Here is a 27,655-nt window from a genome sequence, read left to right as displayed (position 1 = left end):
TTTTTGAGACAGAGTCTCGCTTTGTTGTCCAGGCTAGAGTGAGTTCTGTGGCATCAGCCTAGCTCACAGCAACCTCAAACTCCTGGGCTCAAGCAATCCTCCTGATTCATCCTCCCGAGTAGCTAAGACTACAGGCATGCGCCACCATGCCCGGCTAATTTTTTCTATATATATATATCAGTTGGCCAATTAATTTATTTCTGTTTATAGTAGAGATGGGTCTCACTCTTGCTCAGGCTGGTTTCGAACTCCTGAGCTCGAGCAATCCGCCTGCCTTGGCCTCCCAGAGTGCTAGGATTACAGGCATAAGCCACTGCACCCGGCCCATTATAAAGCTTTGAAAGCCCAAGGACTTGATTCTGTCATTTCATCCCAAGGAGAGCAGCTAATGAGGGCTAATCCACGATGATTAAACTGAAGAGCTATGCATATATGTACCAAAAAATTAATTTGTTTACAGTGCTACTGACTAGCAAGCCAAATATACATATTCACTCTCCATGGCATCTAGCTATCTGGCAAACATCAAATTAGTAAGTGGAATTCAAGTAAGGACTATCTTGTAGCATTTCTATCACAATACTGTTGTGGATGTTCTTACTGAGGAAGAATCACTTCAAAAAGAGTAACTTAGATTTAGTTAATTTATTAAGGCAAAGAAATCTGTATTACACTTCCAAATGATTTCTATCCAAAAGAATAAAATTAAAAGTAAAATAAGCCCTTCTCCTTTCCAAATATCTAGTCCTAAAACCATTAGGTGGGGCAGAAGGAGGTATGTGTGTTCATGCTGGCTGAAGGTGGAGGACACAGTAACTGAGCCTAGAGTGGGATAAATCAGCTGCAGTAGGCTGAGAAGCACATCCTCACGGGAAAAAGCTGGGCATAGAAAGGGTTTAAAGAGTCCAAGGATACTGGAGGTTCAAGCAGGATGAAAGGGGAATTCAAGAGTAGGGATGACCCAAGCTCAGGAGGAGAGTGTCCATGCTGGGGGGAGGAATAGTGTGGAGATTCAGAGCCTGATAACGAGGAGGAGGGGGTCCACATGAGGGGTAAGTTTGCTAAGGGGATTCAGCTAACCGTGTAGAAATGGCATCCCTGCAAGAGGCCACCAGGAATAAAATATGAGACTGGGAAGAGTGACTCAGCTCTGGGGGGATTCAAATCACGAAGCAGAGACAGCATTCCTGCAAGAGGCCACCTGGTATGGAGTGTCAGACTACGAAGCATGAGGAGGTTGTCCTGGGGAAGTCAGAGCCTACACAGAATGGGAAGGCATCGTGAGGAAGCCAGAATCAAGAGCAGAGTCCCAGCAGAGCAAGGAAGGCTTGCACATGGGTGCAGAGTCAGCCCAGTGTGGGTGTTGGAGCCCAGGTATAGTGATGGAAGATTCATTACATACAAGGGGACTGATCAAATAAGTAAATATATTAAGAATATACGAGGCCGGGCGCTGTGGCTCACGCCTGTAATCCTAGCTCTTGGGAGGCCGAGGCGGGCGGATTGCTCAAGGTCAGGAGTTCAAAACCAGCCTGAGCAAGAGCGAGACCCCGTCTCTACTATAAATAGAAAGAAATTAATTGGCCAACTGATATATATATATAAAAAAATTAGCCGGGCATGGTGGCGCATGCCTGTAGTCCCAGCTACTCGGGAGGCTGAGGCAGGAGGATCGCTTGAGCCCAGGAGTTTGAGGTTGCTGTGAGCTAGGCTGACGCCACGGCACTCACTCTAGCCTGGACAACAAAGTGAGACTCTGTCTCAAAAAAAAAAAAAAAAAAAAAAAAAGAATATACGGCCGGGCGCAGTGGCTCATGCCTGTAATCCTAGCACTCTGGGAGGCCGAGGTGGGCGGATAGCTCGAGGTCAGGAGTTCAAAACCAGCCTGAGCAAGAGCGAGACCCCATCTCTACTATAAATAGAAAGAAATTAATTGGCCAACTAATATATACAGAAAAAATCAGCCGGGCATGGTGGCACATGCCTGTAGTCCCAGCTACTCGGGAGGCTGAGGCAGGAGGATTGCTTGAGCCCAGGAGTTTGAAGTTGCTGTGAGCTAGGCTGATGCCACGGCACTCACTCTAACCTGAGCAACAAAGTGAGACTCTGTCTCAAAAAAAAAAAAAAAAAAAAAAAAGAATATAGTCCATTCCTTGCTTTTCACTCCCATTATTGTATTTACCAGGCAAATTTCCAACTTTGTTTAAATCCAACTTTTCAGCTTATTTAGTACTTGCCATTGAGCAGCTGAAGAAGACTGAAAACACACACACAACCACTATGACCAGTCTCTCTTTAAATTTTCACACATAAACCTCAAGTGAACCCCTGACACTGTCATGTAATCCTAAAATACTTCCCTTAATCAATTACTCTCTGAGGTAAAAACTCATTTTTTCTAGGCTCAATCAACCCCTTTTCCCACTCTCAGTCAATAACCTCACTTCTTTTTTTCACTGAGAATACAGAAGCAATCAAAAGAGAACTAATTCATTCTTTCACCACCAAATTTACCAATCATACACTCTGCCTGCCATCCTGTTACAATGAATAAACAGCACATGCTCCTGAACCTCTCCAGTTGGACAATGGATCCTGTCTCTTCTTGCCTACTCAAGAATTTTGCTCTTCAATTATCCTCTCTCCTGAATCAATTTTTCCTGCCAGAGTCATTCCCATCAGTCTATAAATGCTCTAGCAACAGTTGCCAACCCCAGGGCCACAGCCTGTTAGGAACTGGGGCCAGGCATCACTGCCTGAGCTCTGTGTCACATCTCCCCTCCCCCATCTGTGGGAAAACCGTCTTCCATGAAATTGGTCCCTGGTGCTGAAAAGGTTGGGGACCGCTGCTCTAGTACATCCCAATTTTAAAAGCATGAAAAAACAAGAATAACCACAAAATTCTCCTTTATCCTGTAAACCTCATTAGCTATTGTCCTATCTCTGGTTCCACTTACAGCTCATAAAATAACTGTGTTTCAGTTCCTTATCTCCTCTTTTCTGATTACTGAAACTGGTTTTGTCAAGAGCAACAATGGACTCCACATATCCAAACACTCCTCTTGCTTGAGCCATCAACAAATCTGACACAGGTGATGACTCCCAGTTTTCCTCTTACTTTATTAGTTGCTCTTTTAGTATCTTTTGCTGGCGAGACTCCTCTTCCCAATTTTGAAATTCATTAGCTCTAGTGCTCCAGGTTCAGGTCTTGGATATCTTTTCTATATTCACACCGTATTTGATCTCATCAGGCTTTAAAAATTAACTACAGAGAACCAATTGTATAGGTCAATGATTCCTAATTTTCTTTTTCTAGTGCTAACCTCTTCCCTGAAGAGACTTCTATTTGCCAACCAGACATCTCCTTTGGATATTTAACACACATCCTTAATTTACTTATTTACTCCACCCAAATCTTTTTCCAGACAGTCCCTATTCCCATAAAGGGCAAAAAAAAAAAAACAAAAAAAAAACACCTTGGAGTTATGCTTGATGTTTCTACTTCTTTCTTTCATACACCATTATTCAAACCCTTGTGTTGGTAAGAGGGATTGGTGAGATCTAGCTTCCAAGGGATTGGCTGATGTTTAGATAAAAAAAAAATAATTTGCCCATGCTAGATGAGAAAAAACAGTATGGGTACATATGTAGGGTAGTTTGGTAGATTTTTTTGATTGGAATATGAGGGAATTTACATCTGATTCCTCTGATTTCTCAATCAAGCACAAGACAAGATCATTGAGTGAGGAAATAGATTGTAGGTTTAAGGAGAAAGGTGTGAAATAGTCATTGTAGACAGGGCTCAGTAAATGTACTAAATGCTATTACTATTTCTGAAGGGAAATTCATAAAAACAAAACAGAAGTGCATATATATTTACAAATTCATAGTGTGTCACTAAATAATTTGAGTGGTAAAAATTGTATTTACATGCTAAAATATATGTGAGTGCATTTACATATTCACATAGGAATGGTTTTATAAACACAGAAAAAAGCCTGGAAGCATCTACAACAAACTCTTAACTAGTGAGACTGGGGGAGCGGGTAGTAAGAGAGGCACATGACCCCATTAAATAAATATATGCATATATATACTTTTTTTTGGAGACAGAGTCTTGCTCTGTTGCCTGGGCTAGAGGGCCATGACGTCAGCCTAGCTCACAAGAACCTCAAACTCCTGGACTCAAGTGATCCTCCTGCCTCAGCCTCCTGAGTAGCTGGGTCTACAGGACTGTGCTACCATGCCCACTTAATTTTTTTCTATTTTTAGTTGCCCAGCTAATTTTTTTCCTATTTTTCAGTAGAGACAGGGTCTCACTCTTATTCAGGCTGGTCTCGAACACCTGACCTCAAGCTATCCTTCCGCCTCGGCCTCCTAGAGTGCTAGGATTACAGGCATAAGCCATCATGCCTAGCCTTTATATATATTCTTGTTACATATACATTGCAAAAACAAAAAGCTATAGGGCAAATACTATGTATCCTTTATAAACACTAGTAATATAAATGCCATAATTCAAACAAAGATTCATACACAAAGATTTTTATCATGGTACTTTTTTTTCTCCCAAGAGACTGGGTATCGCTATGTTGCCCAGGCAGGCCTTGAACTCCTGGGTTCATGCGATCCTCCCATCTCAGCCTCCAGAGTAGCTGGGACTATTAGCATGTGCCACCTTGCGCAGTTTTATCAAGGTACATTTCAATGAAAAACTAAAAGCAATCTGAATTTAAGAATATTATATAACTATCAAAATGTTTATAAAACATTACCTCTTTTAAGTAGAAAATATTTCAGACATACAAAATAGCATAAAGATTAAAAGAAGCACTCACATACTAAACAGATTAAGAATTTACTATCATTTGTTAATAACATAGGACTTTATGATAACGTTAAGTGGGGGGGGCTCCAGAAAACAAAAACAAAAATAAAGTATGACCTCAGCTATGCAAAACAGTATTTAAAGGAGAATAAAAAATATATGAAAATGTCAACAATGATTATCACTGGGTGCTAAGACCATGCATGGTTGACTTTCATCTCTCTTTATACATTTCCATGGCCAGGTTTTCTATAATAGGCTATTATCGCTTTTATGATTATAAAAATTTTATCTTAAAAATATAAAATTTTACTAGCACCATTACCTTGGGATCATGAACAAATGTATTTCCTTTCGTTCCAGGAGGGAAATCTCCAGTACAAATATACTTTAGACATTCAATGATGGTCTAAACGAATAGAAAAATATATTATTTGGTTATAAGAGAACTGTAGAAGTATACACAAAACATTAATTCATTATAGAAATATTGTCATGGAAACTATAGAAGATACAATCAGATATGATTTGGCTTTATAAAACCTATAATAAAGATTTGATTATGTTTAAAGAATCATTGCTGTAAGTTCATAGAAAAGCTATATAATTAGGAGTATCCTAAAATATAGATTTGGAAAAAATAGTTCTCTATTTTCAATTAAAATCCTTTAAATTAACTTAGTAATAATGGCTGACAGTTACATAGAGCTTCCCATGTGTCAAGTATTGTGTTGGACTAAATACTTTGACATACATTAACTATTTAACTTTCACGTTAACTCTAGGTTATGGAAATTTTTTTTTTCTTTTTGGAGACAGTATCTCCTCTATCTCTGTCAGGCTGGAGTGCAATGGCACAATCATAGCTCACTGTAATCTCAAATTCTTGGGCTCAAGTGATCTCCCTGCCTCAGCCTCCCAAGTAGCTGGGACTACAGGCAAGAGCCACCATGCACAGCTAATTTATAAAAATTTTTTGTAGAGACAGAGGTCTTGCTATGTTGCCTAGGTTGGTCTCAAACCCCCTGGCCTCAAGTGATCCTCCTTGCCTTGGCCTCGCAAAGCGCTTAAATTACAGGCTTTGTGAAGCCACCACACCTGGCTTATAGAAACGATTTTTAACCCCATTGTCTTAAGTCATTAAATATGAAATGTCTGATTTTGAATCAAAAGTTTATTATATCTCAAACAAGAAGCTGCACAATTAATCTAAGTATGTTCCTAAACTATTGACACAGTTTTGCCATCTTAATGGTAGCTTGTTTAGGCCAGCAGCAAAGAAGCCTAGAAAGCCAGTGGTGATGAAATCTCCAAAGACATTTTCCACAGTTTGTGGAGAACTGAATATTTTTACTTGCAAGAAGTGGTCCAAAGCCGGGAAGAAGTGGTAGTCAGTTGGTGCAAGGTCTGGTGAATATGGTAGATGACAGTTTCCAAGTCTAGCCTCTGTAGTCTGAGCAGCGTTGTTTATGCAGTATGTTCTCAAGCATTGTCTTGCAAGAGGATTGGCCTATCTCTATAGATCAATTTCAGCTGCTTAATTTGCAATCACCTCTACTAACGAATCTTGGCTGCTTAATTTGCAATCATTCTCATAATTTCATCCAACTGGTTGCAGCAGACATCTGCTGTAATCGACTGACCAGGTTTCATGAAGCTGTAGTGGATAATACCAGCCCTCGACCATCAAACAGACACCATTAGCTTTTTCTGATGAATATTCAGTTTTGAACAATGTTTCAGCACTTCATTTTTATCTGACCATTGTGCCAAATGCTTGCGATTGTCAAAAAGAAACCCATTTTTCATCACACAGAACGATACAGTGTAAAAATGGTCCACCTTTATGTTGTGACAGCAAAGAAAGGCAAATTTCGAGATGATTTCTCTTCTGACACTTGTTTAATTCATGGAGAACCCATCTATCTAGCTTCTTTACCTTGCCTATTTGTTTCAAATGGTCCAACATTGCTGCAATAGTAATGCCAAACCTTGCTGCTAATTCACGAGTAGGTTAAGATGGATTCGCTTCTACTACAGCTTTCCGCTCATTATCCACCTTGGTCTCAGGTTACCCACGTGGCTCATTTTCAAGATTAAAATCACCAAAATGGAACTTCTCAAACTACTGATGTACTGTGCATTCATTAGCCACATCCTTCTCAAACACTTCATTGATATTTCAAGCTGCCTGCATTGCATTGATTCCATAACGGAACTCATATTCAAAAATAGCACGAATTTTTGACTTACCCATGGTTTCATAAAAATTGCTATAAAAACATTTTAAAGATAATCACAAGCCAGACCAGGCGCGGTGGCTAATGCCTGTAATCCTAGCACTCTGGGAGGCCAAGGTGGGTGGATTGCTTGAGGTCAGGAGTTTGAAACCAGCCCGAGCAAGAGCAATACCCCCGTCTCTACTATAAATAGAAAGAAATTAATTGGCCAACTAATATATATAGAAAAAATCAGCCAGGCATGGTGGCACATGCCTGTAGTCCTGGCTACTCGGGAGACTGAGGCAGTAGGCTTGCTTGAGCCCAGGAATTTGAGATTGCTGTGAGCTACGCTGACGCCAGCGCACTCACTCTAGCCTGGGCAACACAGGGAGACTCCGTCTCAAATAAATAAATAAATAAATGAGTAAATAAAGATAATCACAAGCCAAACCATGTGTTTGAAAGAATGAGGATAGACCTTCACAATAAAAATGAGAAGTGTCAGAGTGAAATGTCAGAGATATCAACTATCAAACTTAGTACTTAAGGCAATCAGACACTTCATACTTAGTAACCTAAATATGTGCGAGGAAAAAAAGGGCACAGAGCAGCTGGGTCACTTGCTATTGTTAATAAATGATGAAGTAAAAAAATCTGTATTCAGGCAGCCAATTCTCATAAACACTATACAGTTCCAGCAACCCTTCCAGAAGTACACTTAGCACTGTGCTAAGTACATACCAGCCATTCCATAAATAAGTGTTTTACATAAAAAAATTAAAGCAGACAAGCCTGGCGTTCAACTCTCAACCCTATCTTTCTACACTTTTTTCACAAATCCTCCCTTTAGACTCTTCTTCCTGCCACGTAGATACTGCCTTGCTTTTTTCTCAAGCTACAATGCTTGACTAGAACTTTCTTAGCTTCTCATTTAAACTTCTAAATATTCCCAGAGCTTTCTTAAAAAAAAAAAAAAAAAAAATCACAGTCAATAAGTTGTGCTCCAATTTCCTACTGGATAGGAGCATCCTAACAAAAAAAGTGTTCCAATTTAACTAACCCCCACGACATCTGTTTCATTTTAAAGTTAAGCCGTTCATTTGCCATTTATTATGTTTAGACAGCACACGTACGAACTCTTAGTCACATATTCATTGTATGTGGCATACTTTTTAAGGAATTTCTGTGTGGGACAACTACCGGGAAGTGAATGCTGTCTGTGCTCTGGGAGCAAGCAGACCGCGTTAGAAACATCAACGCAGATAAAGGGCTTCTTGCAGGCTTTGAGCTGAGGGGAGCGGCAGGCAAACCTCGTCCACAGGACAGGCCGGACACCGCAGCGTGGCAGGGTCGGGCTGACTTCTAGTGTCGCCAGGGCCCGCGGGCCACGCCCCGAGGCGCTTCCTGGGCCTCCACGAGCACAGCTGTGGGGACGCTTCGCTTCCTGAGGAGAGTTCTGGACTCCCCGGACACTTCATTCTCAGGACTCGGAAAACGCGGCGACCCCGTACACTGAAGGTGGCTACTCAGGACTTACCGTCTTCCCCGCCCCATTGGGTCCAACCAAAATTGTGAGGGGGCTGAAGAAAGTGATAATTTGCTTATCTTTGTCCTCTATTCCAAAACTCCGCACGCCCAGAATGCTCATCTTTTCAATCCGGGACATGTTTGCAAACGTTTCCTGTCTCTCAACACCGGGGACCTGGCACGGTTTAACAGTGAGGCCGACGCCGCACGCGAAGACCCGCGAATGCAGCGCCCTGAGGCTCCACCGGCGAGCCGCGAGAGCGGATGCAGCGGCCGGTCTGGGGCTGGCCGCCGGGACGCCAAGCGCAGCACAGGTTCCCGCCTCGGCTGCCCCGCGCGTCACGTGAGCCTTTACAGCCTGCGCGCGTCCACGCTCCACGCCCGGGGCACGCCGGGAAGCTGGAGGCCCGTGGTGCGCGCGCAGCTCTGGCTTCCGGGCGCCGTACCGCGGAGCTCCGGGCTACAAGCTGCGGCGGGCTTCCGCTGACTTCCGGTTCGCCTGGGCCGGGCTTGGCAGAGAGACGCCATCTCTGAGAATTGAAAACCAAGACCTGAGGCGGACGGCGCTGCAGAAAGCGCGGTTATGAAAGGGGAGGGCTGGGGGTAGCGTGGAGTCGGAGACCCAGCGCGGGAGTTCGTTAACGTCAAAACTATCTTCCTTTCCCTCACATAAGCGTAGTGTTTTCCAGCGACCTCACGACGCGTGCTGACGCCATCGCGGCGGTGACTAATGGAATGTGTGTTGTATGTTCATGGACTTGGAAAAAAGAAATCTCAATTTCTAGTTGAGTCCATATTGATAGTTGCAACTCACACAAACGCTCTTTGAGGTCCTCGGTAATTTGTAAGAGTGTAAAGGGTGTTTAAGACCAAAAATTTGGAAACTGCTGTTGTAGACCAAAAAACCGCATGCTGTTATAAACTAAAGGCGTTCTGCAAACAGCAAGAATGTAAAGGAAATCTGTTACGATCAGAGCCGCCACAGAATAGGGATAGATGTAAGGAAAAGAGAAATCACCTTTCTCAAAACTGAGAGTATTATTTTCTTGTAAACAAATTTAATGGAGGGATACCATGTGCAATGATCTATAGGAAAATTTACAAAACTTACAGAAACAATAGACGTTAAAATCAAACAACTTTAGATTACTGTAGTGGTATAATTTGCCTCTGCCTGAGATGGAAAAACGTACGAAATATTTCTTCAATCATACAATCCGGCCGGGCGCGGTGGCTCACAGCTGTAATCCTAGCACTCTGGGAGGCCGAGGGGCGGATTGCTCGAGGTCAGGAGTTCGAAACCAGCCTGAGCAAGACAAGACCCATCTCTACTATAAATAGAAATAAATTACTTGGCCAACTAATATAGGTAGAAAAAATTAGCCAGGCATGGTGGCGCATGCCTGTAGTCCCAGCTACTCGGGAGGCTGAGGCAGAAGCATTGCTTGAGCCCAGGAGTTTGAGGTTGCTGTGAGCTAGGCTGACGCCAAGGCACTCACTCTAGTCTGGGCAACAAAGCGAGACTCTGTCTCAAAAATAAATAAATAAATAAATAAATCATACAATCCCAAGAATGTAATTTACAAAACCTAATACATAAACTATTAATGTGTCAAAGGATGCAAGTAGGGAAGTCAAATAGTCTCACACTGTATCAGGTAAAAAAAAAAACCAAAAACATGGAAATGGCAGTTATTCCAACAGATACTTAAAATTACCATTGGAGACCTGGGGCAGTGGCTCATGCCTGTAATCGCAGCACTTCGGTAGGCCGAAGCAGGAGGATCCCTTGAGGCCAGGAGTTTGAGATCAGCCTGGACAACATAGTGAGACTCTATCTCTACCAAAATAAAAATTTAAAAAGTAGCCCAGCAGCGTGGTTGCCTGTGCCTGTAGTCTCAGCTATTCAGGATGGAGGCTGATGCCAGAGGATCCCTCAAGCCCAGGAGTTCTAGGCTTCAGTGATCTGTGATTCTGCCACTGTACTGCAGCCTGGGGGACAGGAGACCCCTGTCTCTAAAAAGAATTTAAATCACCAAAAGACAAAGCAGATTGAAATTATGTTAGTAATGACTTATTTGAGAAACCAAATGTAATTAACCAATGTGAAATGATTAAAGACCTTTTTTTGCCAATTTTTAAAATTGTTATAAAAAACATAACAAAATTTACCATCTTAACCATTTTTAGGTGTATAGTTCAGTGGCATCAAGTATATTCACATTGTTGTACATCCATTACCATCTTCCATCTCTACAAATCTTCTTATTTTGCCAAACTGAAACTCTGTAATCATTAAATAATAACTCCCCATTTCCCCATCCACCCACCTTCCAGCCCCTGGTAACCAACATTCTACCTTCTGTCTCTATGATTTTTGACTAGGTATATTAGTGGAATTATACAGTATTTGTCTTTTTGTGACTGGCTTATTTCACTTAGTATAATGTCCTCAAGGTTCATCTATGTTGTAGCATATGTCAGAATTTCATTCCTTTTAAAGGCAGAATAAAATTCCATTTTATATACCACATTTTGCTTATCCATTTATCTGGCAATGGACACTTGGGTTGCTTCCACGTTTTAGCTATTGTGAATAATGCAATGAAATGAGTGTAGAAATATCTCTTGGAGACCCTGTTTTCAATTATTTGGGGTATATGCCCAGAAATGGAATTGTTGGATCATATGGTAATTCTATTTTTAATTTTTTGAGGAACCACTATACTGTTTTCCACAGTAGCTGCACCATTTTACATTCCCACTGGCAGTACACAAGGGTTCTAGTTTCTCCACATGCTTGCCAACACTTGTTATTTTTTTTTGATAGTAGCTATCTTAACGAGGTAGTATCTCAGTATAGGTTTGATTTGCATTTCAATAATTATTACTGAGTGCTTACTGGCCATTGATATATCTTCTTTGAAGAAATGTCTATTTTTTTCTTTCAAGTTAGGCTTATTGAACTATAATTTACATACAGTAAAATTAACCTTTTTCCAGGGCACAGTTCCGTGAGTTTTCACAAATATAAACAGTTGGGTAACCACCAAAAGCATTGAAATGAATGCTACAGATAACTGGATATCAGTAGGAAGAGAAAACCTAATCTATACCGTATTTTACTTACTACTGTAAGTTCTGGATGGATGAAAATCAAGATATTTCAGAAAGCAGTAAAAGAAAAGGCCGGAAATGTAATTACCCCACTTTTAAAAGAGAATTTTATGACTCAAACAAATATAAGAAATAAACAATGACTAAGACAAGACATTGTGTACCTCTGATCTCAGTATGAAGTACTTAACATCATAAGAGATAAGGACAAAAAATGTTTAACTGGAATCCAAACACACTGTTAGATTTAACTTCCGATTCACGGGAATTATAAGGAGTAAGCTAACAGTACCACAAGGATAGAAATGGCAAATCCAGAAGGTGGGACATAAGACACTGGCCTGCCTCTCAGAAGGTCAGTGTCATTAAAGCAAGAACTGTTTAAGATTTTAAAAGACTTTAAAAAAATTATTGCAAATTTAAAGAAATTTAAGGTATATATCACCCAGGTGTAATACGTGCTCCATGAGATTCTGGTTTGGACATATTCTGAAGGAAATTTGGGTGATGTATAGGGAAATTTGTAGATTAGAAATAAGATGATAAAGAATTATTAATTTTATTACATTAGATGTGATAATATTTTGCTATGTAAGAAAATGACCTTTTTTGAGATGTATATGGAAGTATTAGTGATAGAGTGTCATGCTGTCTGTGCTTTAAAATACTTCGGAAAAAATAGTGAGTTGAATGAAAAAACTGGACATGACTAGGTAGAGAAATTCCATCACAAAAAATTCCAACTTTGTAACAGTGGGAAACTATAAAACTAAAACATAAGCTCTAGGATTGGAGTGGAAAAAGATTTGCAATCAAAATGATTAATCTGTAAAATAAAAAGAGACTTAAAGGAAAATTAGTCAAGTCCCCACTTCTCAGTAAACTACTACTTCTGAAAAATGTTTGGTTTCACTGGTACCATAATTAATGAAATAAAAAAACTACTGTGAGATACTATCTTATACCTAATAATGAACCTTATTCTTTTTTTTTTTTTCTTTTTTTTGAGACAGTATCTTGCTCTGTTTCCCAGTCTGGAGTGCAGTGGTATCATCATCTTTATTCTTATAATACTTTCTTTCTTTTTTTTTTTTTGAGACAGAGTCTCACTTTGTTGTCCAGGCTAGAGTGAGTGCCGTGGCGTCAGCCTAGCTCACAGCAACCTCAATCTCCTGGGCTCAAGCAATCCTACTGCCTCAGCCTCCCGAGCAGCTGGGACTACAGGCATGTGCCACCATGCCCGGCTAATTTTTTTATATATATATCAGTTGGCCAATTAATTTCTTTCTATTTATAGTAGAGACAGGGTCTCGCTCTTGCTCAGGCTGGTTTTGAACTCCTGACCTGGATCAATCCACCCGCCTCGGCCTCCCAGAGAGCTAGGATTACAGGCGTGAGCCACCTCGCCCAGCCATCTTTATTCTTATAATACTTTCTGACATCAATTCTGCCTTTTTCTGTTATTGATACTGGTACATGAGCTTTCTTTTGACTAGTATTTGTCCAGTACAGTAGTAAGTCATGGCTTAACTCCTGGGTAAGTTCTTGGAAATTGTAACTTTAATTGAAACAATGTGTAAGGAAACCAGTTTTACCACAGGCTAATTGATACAAACAAAAGTTAAGTTCCTATGGCATATTTCTTGTCACAAAAATATCATTGAACTTTCAAATAAAAGCCAAACACTTCTAATATTACACATTGAAATAAATGTGAGCTATGTATACATTTAAGAACAATTCCTAGAAACAAGTAAGATAATTATTTACCCTCTTACTCTAGTTTAGGGTCAAGGGTGGACAGAGCCTCTCCTGGCAACTCAGGTGTGAGGTGTGCACCAGCCCTGGGCAGGACATCCTCCCACCTCAGGGCGCATCAACACACACTCACACTACAACCGTGTAGACGTACCAGTTCACCCAACAAGTATATCCCTGGCATGTGGGAGGACACTGGAGTGCCCAGAAAAAATCCACACAGACATGGGGAGAATGTGCAAACTCCACACAAACAGTGGCCCCGCTGGGAATTTTTTTTTCTTGTAAACAATATAATGAAATGAGGTTATTTGAGGACCTGCTGTATATCTTTTTAATCCCTGATTTTCAAACTTTCCTATGTCATTTTGCATTAAGTGTATCTCTTGAAAATAGCTGTTAGGTTATTTTAATGCAATTTTGTAGGATTTGCCTTTTAATAGATGAGATTAATCTGTTTTCAATTACTGTGATTCCTGGTAAATTTGAACTGACTTATCTTATTCGGTGCTTTTTCTTTGCTTCTTTTCCTTCCCTGCTTTCTGGATTGACTGAGCTTTCTTTATTCCTTTGTTTTACTCTACAGGTTTGGAAGATATATATTCTATTTCTATTCTTTTAAGTGAGTACTCTTAAAATTTCCACAATCCTGTTGTGCAGCCCATCTTTAGCACCCTTCGAACAGTACAAGAACTATAAAATGTGCCAGCTCTGATCATCCCTTCCACTTCCCACAGTATCGCTGTTCAGTGTTTTTGTTCCTCATTGTCTTGAAATAAGGAGCAAAATAAGTTAAATATTATTTTTTAACAGCATAAGTTATTTAGGTGAATGTGTGTCTCAAACTCTTCATTCCCACTGCCCCTTACCTCACTCCCTCTTTTCAGGGTTCGTTCGCTCATTGCATTGGGACAACCATTAAAGCCTAGTGCTGATAGACCTTCAGGGAAAGAAATCTCTCTCAGTGCTGATGCCAGGATTAAACAAAGTTAGAAAGTGCTTTACCAATCATAAAGCACTGTGAAAATACAAGGGATTTCTTTTTTGTGCATTGATTATTTTCAGAGGGTGATCTGGTAAAGTGTAACAAAAACTATAAAAATAATCACACGAGTTCCTTACTAGAAGGACATATATTCTTTTAATTTTACAAAGAGGTTTCTAGTAGCATTGTTTAAAATTGCAGAATGTTAGAAGCCACCTTAATGCCTACAAGTTTGGAAATGGTAAAGTAAACTACATACACCAGTTTCATCCAATAGCAGGTGACCATCAAAATAATAAATAGGAAAACTATATAGATATATGAAAGAGAAATATTAATAAGCAAAAAAATACAAATTGCATATATTCATTGAATGCAACCCTGTAAAACTGTCTATGCATTAGTAAAGTTTGGAAAATATCATCAAAAAACTGATAATTGCCATGTCAAGGGGAACAAGTTCTGGGTTTATTTTCCTATAATGTTATTTATCAGTTAAAAAATTATATTAAAGATATGCTTGGGGATTGAAAGGATGGAAGTTAGAATACAGTGAAAAAGAGAAAGAGATGCTATCAATTTACATTTAGTCACCACAAAAATTTGGGGCATCATGCCCAGATGATTGATTAGAATCAGTTCATGGAAAAGCCATTTGACCTTAAAGGACTACATGCTTGGTAAAAACCACAGTTATCAGTTTCTAAAAACACGTTGCCAATTTGTAACCCACTAATAGAAATAAAGGCTTTAAGGCAAAGGATGAATATTACCCACTAATATAACTTTTCAATATTAAAGTCCTTTCTCTAAACTATATAATTACCAAAATGTCTTTAAAAAGCAGGTTGCCAATTTCTTTCTATTCCCCTAAAATAATGTGGATTTTTAAAAATCTCATGGTAGTTCACATTGGCTTGGTGTCTCTGAGTCTTACACTTTGCTCTTTTTCCCAGAAGCCAGAAATGTTCCAGTCACTGCAGACTCCCGGCGTCAGGGAACAGACTCCTTGAGTATCCATAGCGCAGCAAGTCTTCTCTTAACTTTGTCTACAGGCTTTTGGAATCTACGACTTTAAGTAAAATGGCATATAATTAAACCAGTTTTGCCATAGGCCAATTGGTATAAATGAGAGTTAAGTTCCTACAGCGTATTTCTTCTCACAAAAATATTATCAAACTTCTAAATAAGACCAAAACACTTCTTAATGTTAAACATAATTGTGAGCTATACATACATTTAAGAAAGATTCGTGAAAACAAGTAAGACAGCCAGGCGTGGTGACTGACACCTGCCTGTGGTCCCAGCTACTTGGGAGGCTGAGGCAGGAGGATTACGGGAGCCCAGGAGTTCTGGGCTGCAATGAGCTGTGATAGTGCCACTGCACTCCATCCTGGATGACAGAGTGTGACACTGTCTCAAAGAACAAAACAAACACAAACCCCACAAACAAACAAAAAACAAGTAAGATAATCATTTACCCAGTTTTTTCAGTTCCGGGTCTCCAGTGGCTGGATCTTCTACAGGCAGCTCGGGGCACCGAGCCTGGACAGGGTGCCAGTCCATCACAGGGCACAGCCACAGGCACTCACACTGGGACCATGTAGACATGCCAGTTGACCCAATGTGCACATCTTTGGGACGTGGGAAGAAACCAGCATATGCGAAGAAAACCTACTCAGACATGAAGAGAACATGCAGACTCCACACAGACAGTGGTCCAGCCAAGAGTCACTTGTTTCTCATCAATGATAGAATAAAACCACACTGAACTAAACACTGTTATTTGAGGACCTGCTGTATTGACATTAATTTGTTCAAAGAATACTACCAAATGCATGCTTGTTCATTCAGGTACGTATTCAACAAATGCTGAATGCCTACAATAGGGTAGTCCTTGAGGATAAAGAGATCAATTAAATAAAAACTTTATTTTCAAGGAGTGCACAGTCTAGTGGTACAGTAAAGAGGTCAAGTGCATGACATTCATGGAATACAAAGTCCTTTTTGGGGGAAGGATGGGGACAGGGTCTCACTGTCTTGCCCAGGTTGGGCTCAGTCTCCCCTCCCACCTCAGCCTCCTAAGCAAAATCTTTTTAATACTAATAATAATGGTAAAGCATAATCATTAACTTTTTTCAACTTTCAGTGTCATTTTTTAATAAACTTTCTATGTTAAATAATATAAGCTTTACAGAAAAGTTTCGAGAATGCTATAGAGTTCTGAAGCTCCTTGCACCCAGTTTCCCCTGTTGTTAGCATCACTGTGGGGCGTTTGTCACAACTAAGGAATGAATATTGGTACATTATTAAACTCCAGGTTTTTTCCAAATTTCCTTAGCTTTAGTAGCACCTATTGCCTTTTTTCTGTTCCTGGATCTCATCTAAGATACCACATCACCTTTAGCCTCTGGGTTGTGATTATTTCTCAGACTCTTGTTTTTCATGACTTTAATGATTTTAAGGAGGACTGTTCAGGCATTTTGTCCTTCCATTTGGGTATGTATAGTGTTTTCCTAATGGTTACATGAAAGTTATGGGTTTAGGGGAGGAAGATGACAGGGACAAAGTGCCATTCTTATCATATCATATCAAAGGTACATGCAATTAACATGACCGTCATTGTTGACCTTGACTGCCTAGCTGAGGTAGTGTTCATTGGGTTTCTCCACTGCAAAGTTACTCCTGTTATTCTTCCCTTTTCATACTGTTCTCTTTTAAAAGAAGTTACTCTGCGAATTCCACACCTAAGGAAAGGGGGATTATGCTTCACCTCCTAGGGTGAAGTATCTACATATATTATTTGGAATTCTTTTGTACAGCAGATTAAAACCATTAACTTTTGTTTGGAGTTTTACATGAATAAGCTCTTTCAAATACATTATTTTATAGTCCCTATTCTGAGAAAGTTTGCAGTCAGGTTAGAGTAATCAGACTCATAGAAGAAAAGTTAATGACTATGACAGCATTTTCACAATAGCCAAAAGATGGAAGCCACCTAAGTGTTCATCCACAGACCAATGGATAACTAAAACATGGTGTATACCTGCAGCGGAATGTTATTCAATCTTACACAGGGAAGAAATTCTGACACATGCTACAACATGGAAAAACCTTAAGGACAGACATTATGCAAAGTGAAATAAGCCAAAGAGTAGTCAAATTCATAAAGACAGGCCCAGGCACCTTGGCTCATACCTGTAATCCTAGCATTTTGGGAGGCTGAGGCCAGATAATTGCTTGAAGCCAGGAGTTGAAGACCAGCCTGCACACCTTAGCAAGATCCATCTCTACAAAAAATAACAAAAATTAGCCAGATGTGGTGGTACATACCTATTAGTCCCAACTACTTGGGAGGCTGAGGCAGGAGGATTGCTCAAGCCCAGAAATTGAGGATGCAGTGAGGTATGACCATGCCACTGCACTCTAGCCTGGGCAACAGAATGAGACCTTGTCTCAAAAAAAAAAAAAAAAAAAATTCAGTCAGTTAGCTGAGACTCCAGCAGGTTTGCAGTCATGGCTTGTTCTCCCTGAGGGGACGAAAGAGGGGAGGATTAGCCATGTCACCCTTGATCGGAAGCATGACCAGCACTGCGAAAGCCCCAGGGCCATTGGCCCCTACAGTCAAGCTGTATTAGTCAACAGGACTGTTTACGTTTCAGGACAGGTAGGCATGGACCCTTCAAGTGGACAACTAGTGCCAGGAGGAGTAGAAGAAGCAGCTAAACAAGCTCTTTTTTTTTTTTTTTTTTTTTTTTTTTTTGAGACAGAGTCTCGCTTGTTGACCAGGCTAGAGTGAGTGCCGTGGCGTCAGCCTAGCTCACAGCAACCTCAAACTCCTGGGCTCAAGCAATCCTACTGCCTCAGCCTCCCGAGTAGCTGGGACTACAGGCATGCGCCACTATGCCCGGCTAATTTTATATATATATATTAGTTGGCCAATTAATTTCTTTCTATTTATAGTAGAGACGGGGTCTTGCTCTTGCTCAGGCTGGTTTCGAACTCCTGACCTCGAGCAATCCGCCCGCCTCAGCCTCCCAAAGTGCTAGGATTACAGGCGTGAGCCACCGCGCCCGGCTTAAACAAGCTCTTAAAAACATGTGCGAAATTCTGAAAACTGCAGGCTGTGACTTCACTAAGGTGGTAAAAACAACTGTTTTGCTGGCTGACATAAATGACTTCAATACTGTCAATGACATCTACAAATAGTATTCCAAGAGTAATTTTCCTGTAAGAGCTGCTTACCAGGTTGCTGCTTTGCCCAAAGGAGGCAGAATTGAAATCAAAGCAGTAGCTGTCTGAGCACCTTTTGCACCACCATTGCTATAAGTGGGCCCACTGTTTAGTCTGGAATTTTTAACATCTTAATTTTATAGTTGATTTAATAACCTCTTAATTTTTATAATTGATAGAAGCATAAACTTGATTAAAATATCTGAAGTTATCATGGAAGTAGCATATAATAGGGATAGTTGCACATGAATGAAGATTAGACAATGAATCCAGTTGCTGGTGTGTAAACTACACTTACTGACTGAATGTAGGAAAGAGATACTCATTACATAGTTACTCAGATAAATAAAGGGAAATAACAGATAGGAAAGATGAGTTATTATTTCTGAGAAATAATCAAAAGCATGCCTAATCAAACTAATGATGTGAAATATTTAGTTCTCATGTCAGATCTATGATTCTTTTAGTTGAATAAAATTAAAGTATTTAAATATGAATGACAGAGGTCTAGGAGAAGGAATTGGACCAAAATTTTATATAACTAATATTTTTCTAATGGAAATAAAATAGACCCGCATATTTAAAAAATATTCATAAAGACAGAGTAGAAAGAAGATGCTGTGAGGAGGGGGAACTGAGCGCTGTGTTTAATGAGCACGGAGTTTCAGTTTTGCAAGACGGAAAGAGTTCTGGTGATTTGTTGCACAACATTATGAATGTACTCAACACTGAACTGCACACATACGAATGGTTAGGGTAGTAACTTTTATGTTATGTGTGTTTTACCACAATTAAAAAATTTTTTAAAAATATAATTTTGATTAAGAAGTATTTTTTTATAGCTAGCCCTCCAATGGGAACCTGCAGTCGTGTTGTAAACAGAGGCTGCCAAGAGGTGAACTGTACAGCGGCCAACATCTGAAAGTCAGGAGATAACACACAATAATCAGGATTACAGGCTTCTTTGGAAAACGGGATGACCTGGCAACATAGGCCCAAGGGTGTCACATGTCAACAATCAGCTGGAGCCGAGTAGCAGCTGGCACCTTGAGACAGGCCGCGCATACTGTAGTTTGCCATGGCTCCCACCACCTTTGCTGGGTTACACCTTGCTCATTTCACTCATTTATTACTTACTACAAATAGTGAGTGGTTGGTGAGTTTTCTCTACTTAGGGAAGGCTAACACAGTGGTATCTCACCTAGGTTGCCTGTGCAGGGCTAGGATGGAATTTAAACACTCATGGCTTTGTGTATTTAAAGTACTAAAATAACAAGTTGTTTGGCAATTCCTCTGAAACCTTCATCTAAGCCCACACTTCCTCAGTGTACATGACAGGCGACAAGGGTGAACCAGAGAGAACTCACATATCATCTGGGCAGAGGAGGCTCCTGCCAGAACCCAGCTTCCGTTCTGAGAGCACCATTTGAGGAGGACCATGACCCAAGCCTATTGTGATTCCCACCTTACTCCTAATAGAGTCACTAACGTGAGCCACTGTTTCTCCGGCAGTCTCAAGTCTCATTTCTCAAGTGTTCAAATCAGACACCTCCAACTGAGAGTCCAGAACTTTAGCACAGACAAAACCAGACATGATACAAGACTGCCAATGAAATCCTGCACTTTTATCCTACCGGTGCAGAGCTGGGATTCCATGTGTGTTAAAGATGTGTCTACTTCCCACTGCCTCTGCTTCTCATATAGGACTGCATCCAGCTTTGTAAAAGGGTTCTGAGTGACAATTTGTGTTTGGTACCATCTTTCCTAGGTGCTCAAGATGATCCTAAAGCCAGGCTTCTAGCGTGCCAACACAGGGCCACTTTGGGGTCTCACTGACACCTTCCATTAAAAACAGCAGCCTGCACCTCCATGGTATGTGCTCAGACCAGACAAGAGGAAAGGGTGTGGTCTAGAAGGGGCCTCATTTGCTCCTTTCTGAGATCACAGGTCTGATCCCCTGATTACAGATACTCACACATGGTCCACCCCAGGTGTGGAAGGACACCTCCATCCTTGTGGGACAAAAAGGAGTGGCCATGCCCGTGCGTTGTGTCTGTGACAGATTTTTATTGGTTGACTTCCCAGCACCTGCGTCCCCCTGACCACTGCCCAGGGCCCCGTATTCTGCAGTCATGCAGTTGAGGTGGGGTGAGGTCCACTCTAGCACCACGGAGAGCCCGGAAGTATGTCCCACACCCTGGCAACAGTTCAAGGGTGAACACTTGTCAGAAAAAGACTAAATTCTAGCACTTTTGACTGAACAATTGACAGGAGTTGGCCACCCTCCCAGTGCAAACAGGTCCCAAGGCAGGATCGTCACAAGGGATATGGAAATAAGAAATAAAGAGATGATATATTATAGATGGAGAAATGATTGAGACAGAGACAAAGAGCAGTTCAAAAGATGGGGGAGTCAGAGGTTCTCAGCTTCCCGCCAACCGAGACCCCAAATGAAGCCCCACATCAGTATTTATTGGTACAGCAAACAGTAGTCTTTCGTTAGAGAATTACATATACGGTTCACTTTTTAAGGTTTCCAGGGGAACCTTACCTAATTCTATCTACAAGAATAGGTGGTCACACAATTTTTCAACGTTAAGCTGTAAGTTAGAAACAGACCAAACTGAGCATACAAATTAAAGATAAAATGTATAAAATGAGAACACTGAGTCTATGTACTACTCTAATCTACTTCTTCTAAACACAGAGACATGTAGTCAGGAGTGAAGCAGGAATAGCCTTGAAGTCCAGGATAGTCCCAGCTGCACGTTATCTGTTGGGCAGGCATTTTAATCAGCTTCTCTGCCAAGGGCCCAAACCAAGCTTCTGCCTTGCAAAAAAGCTCAAGGTGATGACCGGCAGTAGGAGAAACGCTGCTTTGCAAACGTCCTCTGACAATGCCCCCCGTGTTGGAAGCAGATTCTATTTTGTGAACTAACATGTCCACAGATTCCTTCAAGGCAAAGACCTGCAAAACCCCTGAAACTTCTCACGTCTCTTAGTCTATTTCCCAATAACAATCAGAAAAACACAACTTGCTTTTTCCTGCTGCTTGCAAACAGCCAGGAATTTTGACATTATCTTGGGACCTCAGTAGCAGAGCTGCCCAGGAATGAAGTCAAGGAAAAGTGACTGAAGGAAGCAAAATACAAAGAAACCTCAATTTCTGGACTGTTTGGTTATACAAGCCAATAAATTTCCCGTTTATCTTCTCCCACTTTGAGTTAGATTTTTGGTCACTGGCAACAGAAAAGATCCTAATAAAGACCCTACTGAACACAACTTAACCCTGCTAAGTTAGTCTCTGTTTTAATCACTCTCTTCCTACCAGTCTTTCCAGTTTAATTCAAGCAGATCACTCTAGCTGCAACCATGGTAGAATTTAGTCAATTAGAAAAACATTCCCAATTTTTATGTATTTTAGCATAAAATTTGATTTAGTGATTTACATTATACTTTATACATTATACTTTTATACACATCTTTTAAAAGGAAACTCAATCTTTTGATTTTAAGAAATGCAAATGTGGGGCAGTGCTGTATCAACCCAAAGATTTTCTTTTGTAATAGAAAATGTTTTTGAAAGGGGGAAAATAGGGATTTTTATTACTAAAAGATAAAGGAAAATTTATGGTTTTAAAGATATGAAGCATTGGAAACATTTGGTTTCATGATATGCCATTATTAGGCGTTCTCTATCTGATTGTTAGAAATTATTCATTTCCTCAAAGAGAGAGAATAAATGGGTTGAGGATACAATCTTGTACTATGCACTTTCTTTGCCAAAGGCAAAAGCTGAACGTTTCAGAGCCGAGAGAATGCTTCTGCGCCTGGGCTTGCTGGCTCTCGGAGCCGCCTGCGTCTGTGCTGTGCCCATAGACAGCGCCATGAGCACAGTGGTGAGAGAGACCCTGACGCTGCTCTCCATGCACCGGACTCTGCTGACAGGCAACGAGGTAATTTTCATTTTCATCCCTACAGTCTTTAAAAGGCACAGTTAGCCGTTTGTGATGGTTCATGTCCTATGTGTAAAGATCTATTATAAGTAATAAAATTCTGAGTATATTAGTAACACACAGGTGGTAACCACATTGCTAGCAAGCATTACATTAAAAGTTATGAATGCTAGAGTGCTTTAAAGATGATTATATTTCTTTTCCTTTTCAGAGCCTGAGGATTCCTGTTCCTGCACATAAAAATGTAAGTTAAATTATGATTTGATAAAATGATCACGTGCATAAGTAAATTTCCTATCTTAAGCTATAAATCATTAGTTGTCATTGGGACTATTTAATTTTCTGTATTGTGTTTTCATTTGGGTGGATGTGAATGGATGTACGTATAAATATTAGGAATGACTTTTTAACAAGTAGAATCCATTAAACAAGTGGATCTTGCCCTTTGGTGATGTCCTCAGTTCTCCATCCCAAAGAGCCTCATGTCAAGGATTCTTTCCGGAAAGAATCCCACACTGGGTGATAAGAGCCTGCTAGTCTCCGTTTATTTCTGACTATCTTTGGCCTTCCTCACTCTAACGTCTTTCTGAAACTATTAGCAACTTAGAGTTATATTTTTACAATCATGATCGGTAGACATTAAAATATACAGCAAGTGCCCTATATTAATAATATCCGCATATTCAAGTGATATGACTATATAATGGTATTGTATACATTTGGAATGTGTCCCAGTCATATTAAAATGTAAAATATATAATTTCATTAGTCTAAATAGAACAAAATTACCAGCTGTAACTGTAAAAGGAAACATTAATGTGAGTTCAATGGATAATGACATAGTATTATACTTCCTAAACACTTTATTTCTGGGTAAGTAGTTAATTTATATCATTTATAAAACTCCTCAGTAATTGTATAAAGTTCATCTACTTTATGAAAATTTTTAAATGTTTAAAATGTTTAAAACCTGGAAAAGGAACAAACAAAAAACTCTTTGGAGAAAGGAGCTCATGCAAACACCACAAAACAAAGTCTAGCTTTTTAGACCAAAATTTTTTTTCTAATTTATTTTTAATTGACAAATTAAAAAATGTATATATTGATCATATACAACATGACATTTTGAAATATGTAGACATTGTGGAATAACGAATAGACCAAATTTTTATACCTTGTTTTGATTATTTGCATTTTAAAAAGCTTTAAAAATTGATATTTTGCATTTTAAAACTCTTCCCCATTTAGCACCAACTTTGTACTGAAGAAATCTTTCAGGGACTAGACACACTAAAGAATCAAACTGGACAAGAGAATGGTGTGGAAAAACTATTCCAAAACTTGTCTTTAATTAAAAAATATATTGACCTCCAAAAAGTAAGTTGCGAACATTCAGTGGAAACTCTATTTGTCTGGCTGTGCCTATTTCTACGGGAATTGACTGTTCCCTACAATACCCATTGTCATTTCTGTCATTTCTGTTCACAGAAAAAGTGTGGAGAAGAAAGACGGAGAGTAAAGCAATTCCTAGACTACCTGCAAGAGTTTCTTGGTGTAATAAACACCGAGTGGACAATAGAAAGTTGAGACTAAACTGGTTTAGTATAGCCAAAGATTTTGGAAGAAGAGAAGAACATTTTATTGCAATGAGAATGAGAACCAATGAAGGGTGGGGCTTTGATTCGCAGTGTATCTGAACTTCAGAGGCAAAGTAAATATTTCAGGCACACTGCTACTCTACCACCTCACACAGCAGAAAGCAGAAAATATTTGAGATATATTTTAGATATCAGAATCATTGAAGTATTTTCTTCCAGTTTACTCATGGCAAAATTGATGTATAATTTTATCTTGTTTAACTTAACATTCTGTAAAATGTCTGTTAATATTATTTATGCAATGATTAAGAATGTGGTAAATTAATATTTATTTCATGTTATATCATGTTTCAATAAAACAAACAATAGACTATTGTTCAATTTGCTGCTGGCCTCTGTCTTAGCACCTGAAGCTAGCACAGTGCACGTGAGCACATGCTAAGGTCTGGAGGGGTGTCTGAGCTCGTGCTGGTTGAGTGTCCGCTTCTCCCTGGAGAAGCCTCGGGGTTGCAAGGCATACCCAGGGTGGAAGTGATCGTGCAGGACTGAATGGGATGTGGGGAGCAGGGACATGGGCAGGAGCTGAACCTGGTTTCCTCTCCATAGTATACCCAGAGCCTAGGATGGTGCAGGATAAATGGTAGAAAATGAATGAATGGGCAAGGAGTGGTGGCTCATGCCTGTAATCCTAGCTCTCTGGGAGGCCGAGGCAGGTGGATTGTTTGAGCTCAGGAGTTTGAGACCAGCCTGAGCAAGAGCAAGACCCCATCTCTACTAAAAAGAAATAGAAAGAAAATAGCTGGACAACAAAAGATATATAGAAAAACTTAGCCGGGCATGGTGGCGCATGCCTGTAGTCCCAGCTATTCGGGAGGCTGAGGCAGGAGGATTGCTTGAGCCCAGGAGTTTGAGGTTGCTGTGAGCAAGGCTGATGCCACGGCACTCTAGCCCGAACAACAGAGTGAGACTCTGTCTCAATAAATAAATAAATAAAGTGAGTAAGAAAATGAATGAATGACTGGGCTTTCCAGGACTGGCTGTAGAATTAAAATGAGTTATAAGGTTTTCCCTGCAAGGAGAACAGTGCAGGTACCTGTAACTAGGTTTCTTCCCAGTCTATGAGAGGAATTTGGCAAACCAATCCCACTGCCCGTTCAGGGAGGAAGCCAGAAACCCTCTCTGCAGAGGCTGGCCAGACTGGGGCTGGGCCAGGGCCCATGGCCAGGGGGAGTTGCTCCTCACCCCATCTGACATTATGGCATGACAGAAGGAGCAGAGAAGCACTGGTGGGGCGGTCCTACCAGACAGGCTGGGTCCTAGTGGGGCCACTGCCCTGTACTCCCAGGGGCAGAGCAGCCAGGCAGAACAACACTCTGCTCTGCCTGCTTACGACTATCAGTAACGTCACTGGAGAGGCTTCTGTTTGAGAAAACTTCTCAGGGATCTAGAAAATATTTTTAAAACTGAGACAGACATGGAGGAGAGACCCAGTAATGATACTCGGCTATGCCATTAATTCTTTCATTCTTTCATTCAACAAATATTTATGGTCACAGGCCCTGTTCCGGGTGTGGGATACAGCTGTGGGCCCCCACTGGAGGTCCTTAGCGACCAGTGCCACTGCCCTAGGCATTATCTGGGCATTCTACGATTGCAGCCATTGTTGGGCTCCACTGCCGCGTGAAGCGACTGCCCTTGCTGTTTCTGAGCATGGGAGAGGACCCAGAGCGTCCCTCGTAGGGAAGTGCAAGTCCTTTTACGGACGAAGGCGTGTTCTCCTTCCAGCATGCGCCCAGGCATGGGGGTCAGGACCCACCGTGGCACAGGCCCCCACCTGTGCACACACCCAGCCCCAGGAGCTGCAGCCGAGCGGGATCTACTGGGCACAGCACCACCGCGCTGATGCTGAGGCTCTAGCAACCGACAGGAAACAGGAAACTCAGCTTGCAAAAAGACTCTCAATTCAATTTGGCAACTGTTTGCTGAGCTCCAGTATGTTCCAGGACTGTTTTAGGGACAAGGATTCATCAGTGAATAAAACAGATAAAATTTCCTACCCTTGTTGACTTACATCTTTCTTCAAAAAGCTCATTTTCAAAAAAAAAAAAAAAAAAATCAAATACAATGCGTGGGATAGCCCCCCCCCCCCCAAAAAAAAAAAAGCTCATTTTCCCACTTCTTTATCAGGATCCAATGTAGTTAATGTGGATCTCAGACTGGAGTATCCAAACTGAAGCCCCACTAACGAACCCTCACTAATCTGCCAGGCCCCAGAGAAACTAAAAGCAATTAGGGCTGTTTGTAACTAGCCGAAATGGAGCTTCTCAGATGTTCTGAGGCTTTTTAAGGCAGAAACCATGATTTTCCAGCTGACCCTACTGTCCCTCTAGACACAGGCATCCCGATGGCCCTGCCAGAGGGAGAAGGTTCCTGCCCAGCCACATGGACAGCCCCCACCCCCTCCCCGCAGGCCTGACCACTGCAGGGATCCAGAACGCAGGGCACAGGGGGCTGGGAGGCGCTGGGCGGGCTCCAGGTTATGAGGAACACTTTCCCGAGGCTTGTTTTTCCTCTTAAAAGTTTATCCCCACAGTAGAGAGTCTATTTTCACTTTATCTGAGTGGTGCCACTGTTGCGGCCCAGTGGGAGGAGCCAGCGTGGGCTACTGGGCTTGTTTTTGGAAGGAGGCAGAGGAAGCTTCCCAGGGAACACTCAACACAACGTACCCAAAACCAAGTCGTTCTCTGCCAGCCATCCTCATGCCACAAAACCTGCCGCTGCTTGTGCCCCTGTCCTTTTTCCCTGCTTCTTTTGAGATTTCTTACTTTGGCTAACATACTATGACCACCTCCCCATCACCTTTCTGGACGACACCCTGACTTTTACCCTCTGTGTCCCTCTTCCCACCCACAGGTCAGCCTCTGCGCTCACTGATCCCCCCTCTCCATCCCCACTGCTCCCCTCAGCCACCACCAGCTCCCTCCTGTGGGCTCTCCCCACACCTGTGGAGGCAGGACTGCTGACAAAATACACACGTGTCCACATGTCCACATGTGCACAGAGACCTCTGACTCGCTACTGTCTGCCGGGCTCCTTCACAGGTCATGTGAGGTCTACCTCTGCCCCCTCTAACATGCAGAAACAGAAATACAGGCATCGGCCCCTTCACGTCATTGGCAAGAAAATGTTAACCAGGAGCCACCTTTCTGCTATTTTAAATGGGAAAAATGACATTTGCATCACATCAACTCCAAATCCTCAACCAATTTCTTAAAACATAAAACACGGTAAAATGCCTAGATATAAGCAAACACATTAGGATGTAAAAAATTTTTCTAATTGTATTCACTTATTTAATTGTGGTAAAATAGGATGTACAATGTTTACAACAGCACGTCCTGATCGCTCAGCAGCTAAAATGGTTGTTGCTT

The 27,655-nt window shown here is 41.1% G+C and overlaps 2 protein-coding genes across 8 annotated transcripts in view; one reads left to right on the top strand and one right to left on the bottom strand.

The window, feature by feature from the left end:
* The window catches only part of RAD50 (RAD50 double strand break repair protein), a 204,868-nt gene that overhangs the window by 63,154 nt on the left and 114,059 nt on the right, over window positions 1-27,655 (bottom strand). For 2 of the 7 annotated variants that reach the window (XM_012762121.3, XM_075996015.1), the window contains 2 exons: window positions 17,636-17,727; window positions 5,154-5,237 (listed from right to left, as the gene is read on the bottom strand). In XM_012762121.3, coding sequence (XP_012617575.2) covers window positions 5,154-5,237; window positions 17,636-17,725 — 174 coding nt within the window. In that variant the 5' untranslated portion in view covers window positions 17,726-17,727. Of the gene's footprint in view, window positions 1-5,153; window positions 5,238-8,587; window positions 10,677-15,374; window positions 15,510-15,918; window positions 16,112-17,635; window positions 17,728-27,655 lie in introns of those variants that run through there. The other 5 variants (XM_012762118.3, XM_075996016.1, XM_075996017.1 and 2 more) reach the window with 5 other exon arrangements.
* On the top strand, window positions 22,487-24,449 carry IL5 (interleukin 5). Its single transcript, XM_012762126.3, has 4 exons — window positions 22,487-22,626; window positions 22,838-22,870; window positions 23,875-24,003; window positions 24,115-24,449. The coding sequence occupies exons 1-4, from the start codon at window positions 22,489-22,491 to the stop codon at window positions 24,211-24,213; spliced, it is 399 nt and encodes a 132-aa protein (XP_012617580.2). The 5' UTR covers window positions 22,487-22,488; the 3' UTR covers window positions 24,214-24,449.

Source organism: Microcebus murinus, chromosome 21, assembly GCF_040939455.1.
Source record: "Microcebus murinus isolate Inina chromosome 21, M.murinus_Inina_mat1.0, whole genome shotgun sequence".
Classification (NCBI taxonomy): Eukaryota; Metazoa; Chordata; class Mammalia; order Primates; family Cheirogaleidae; genus Microcebus; species Microcebus murinus.
The sequence above is the reverse complement of the archived record's forward strand: the minus strand, read 5'-3'. Positions and strand labels throughout refer to the sequence as shown.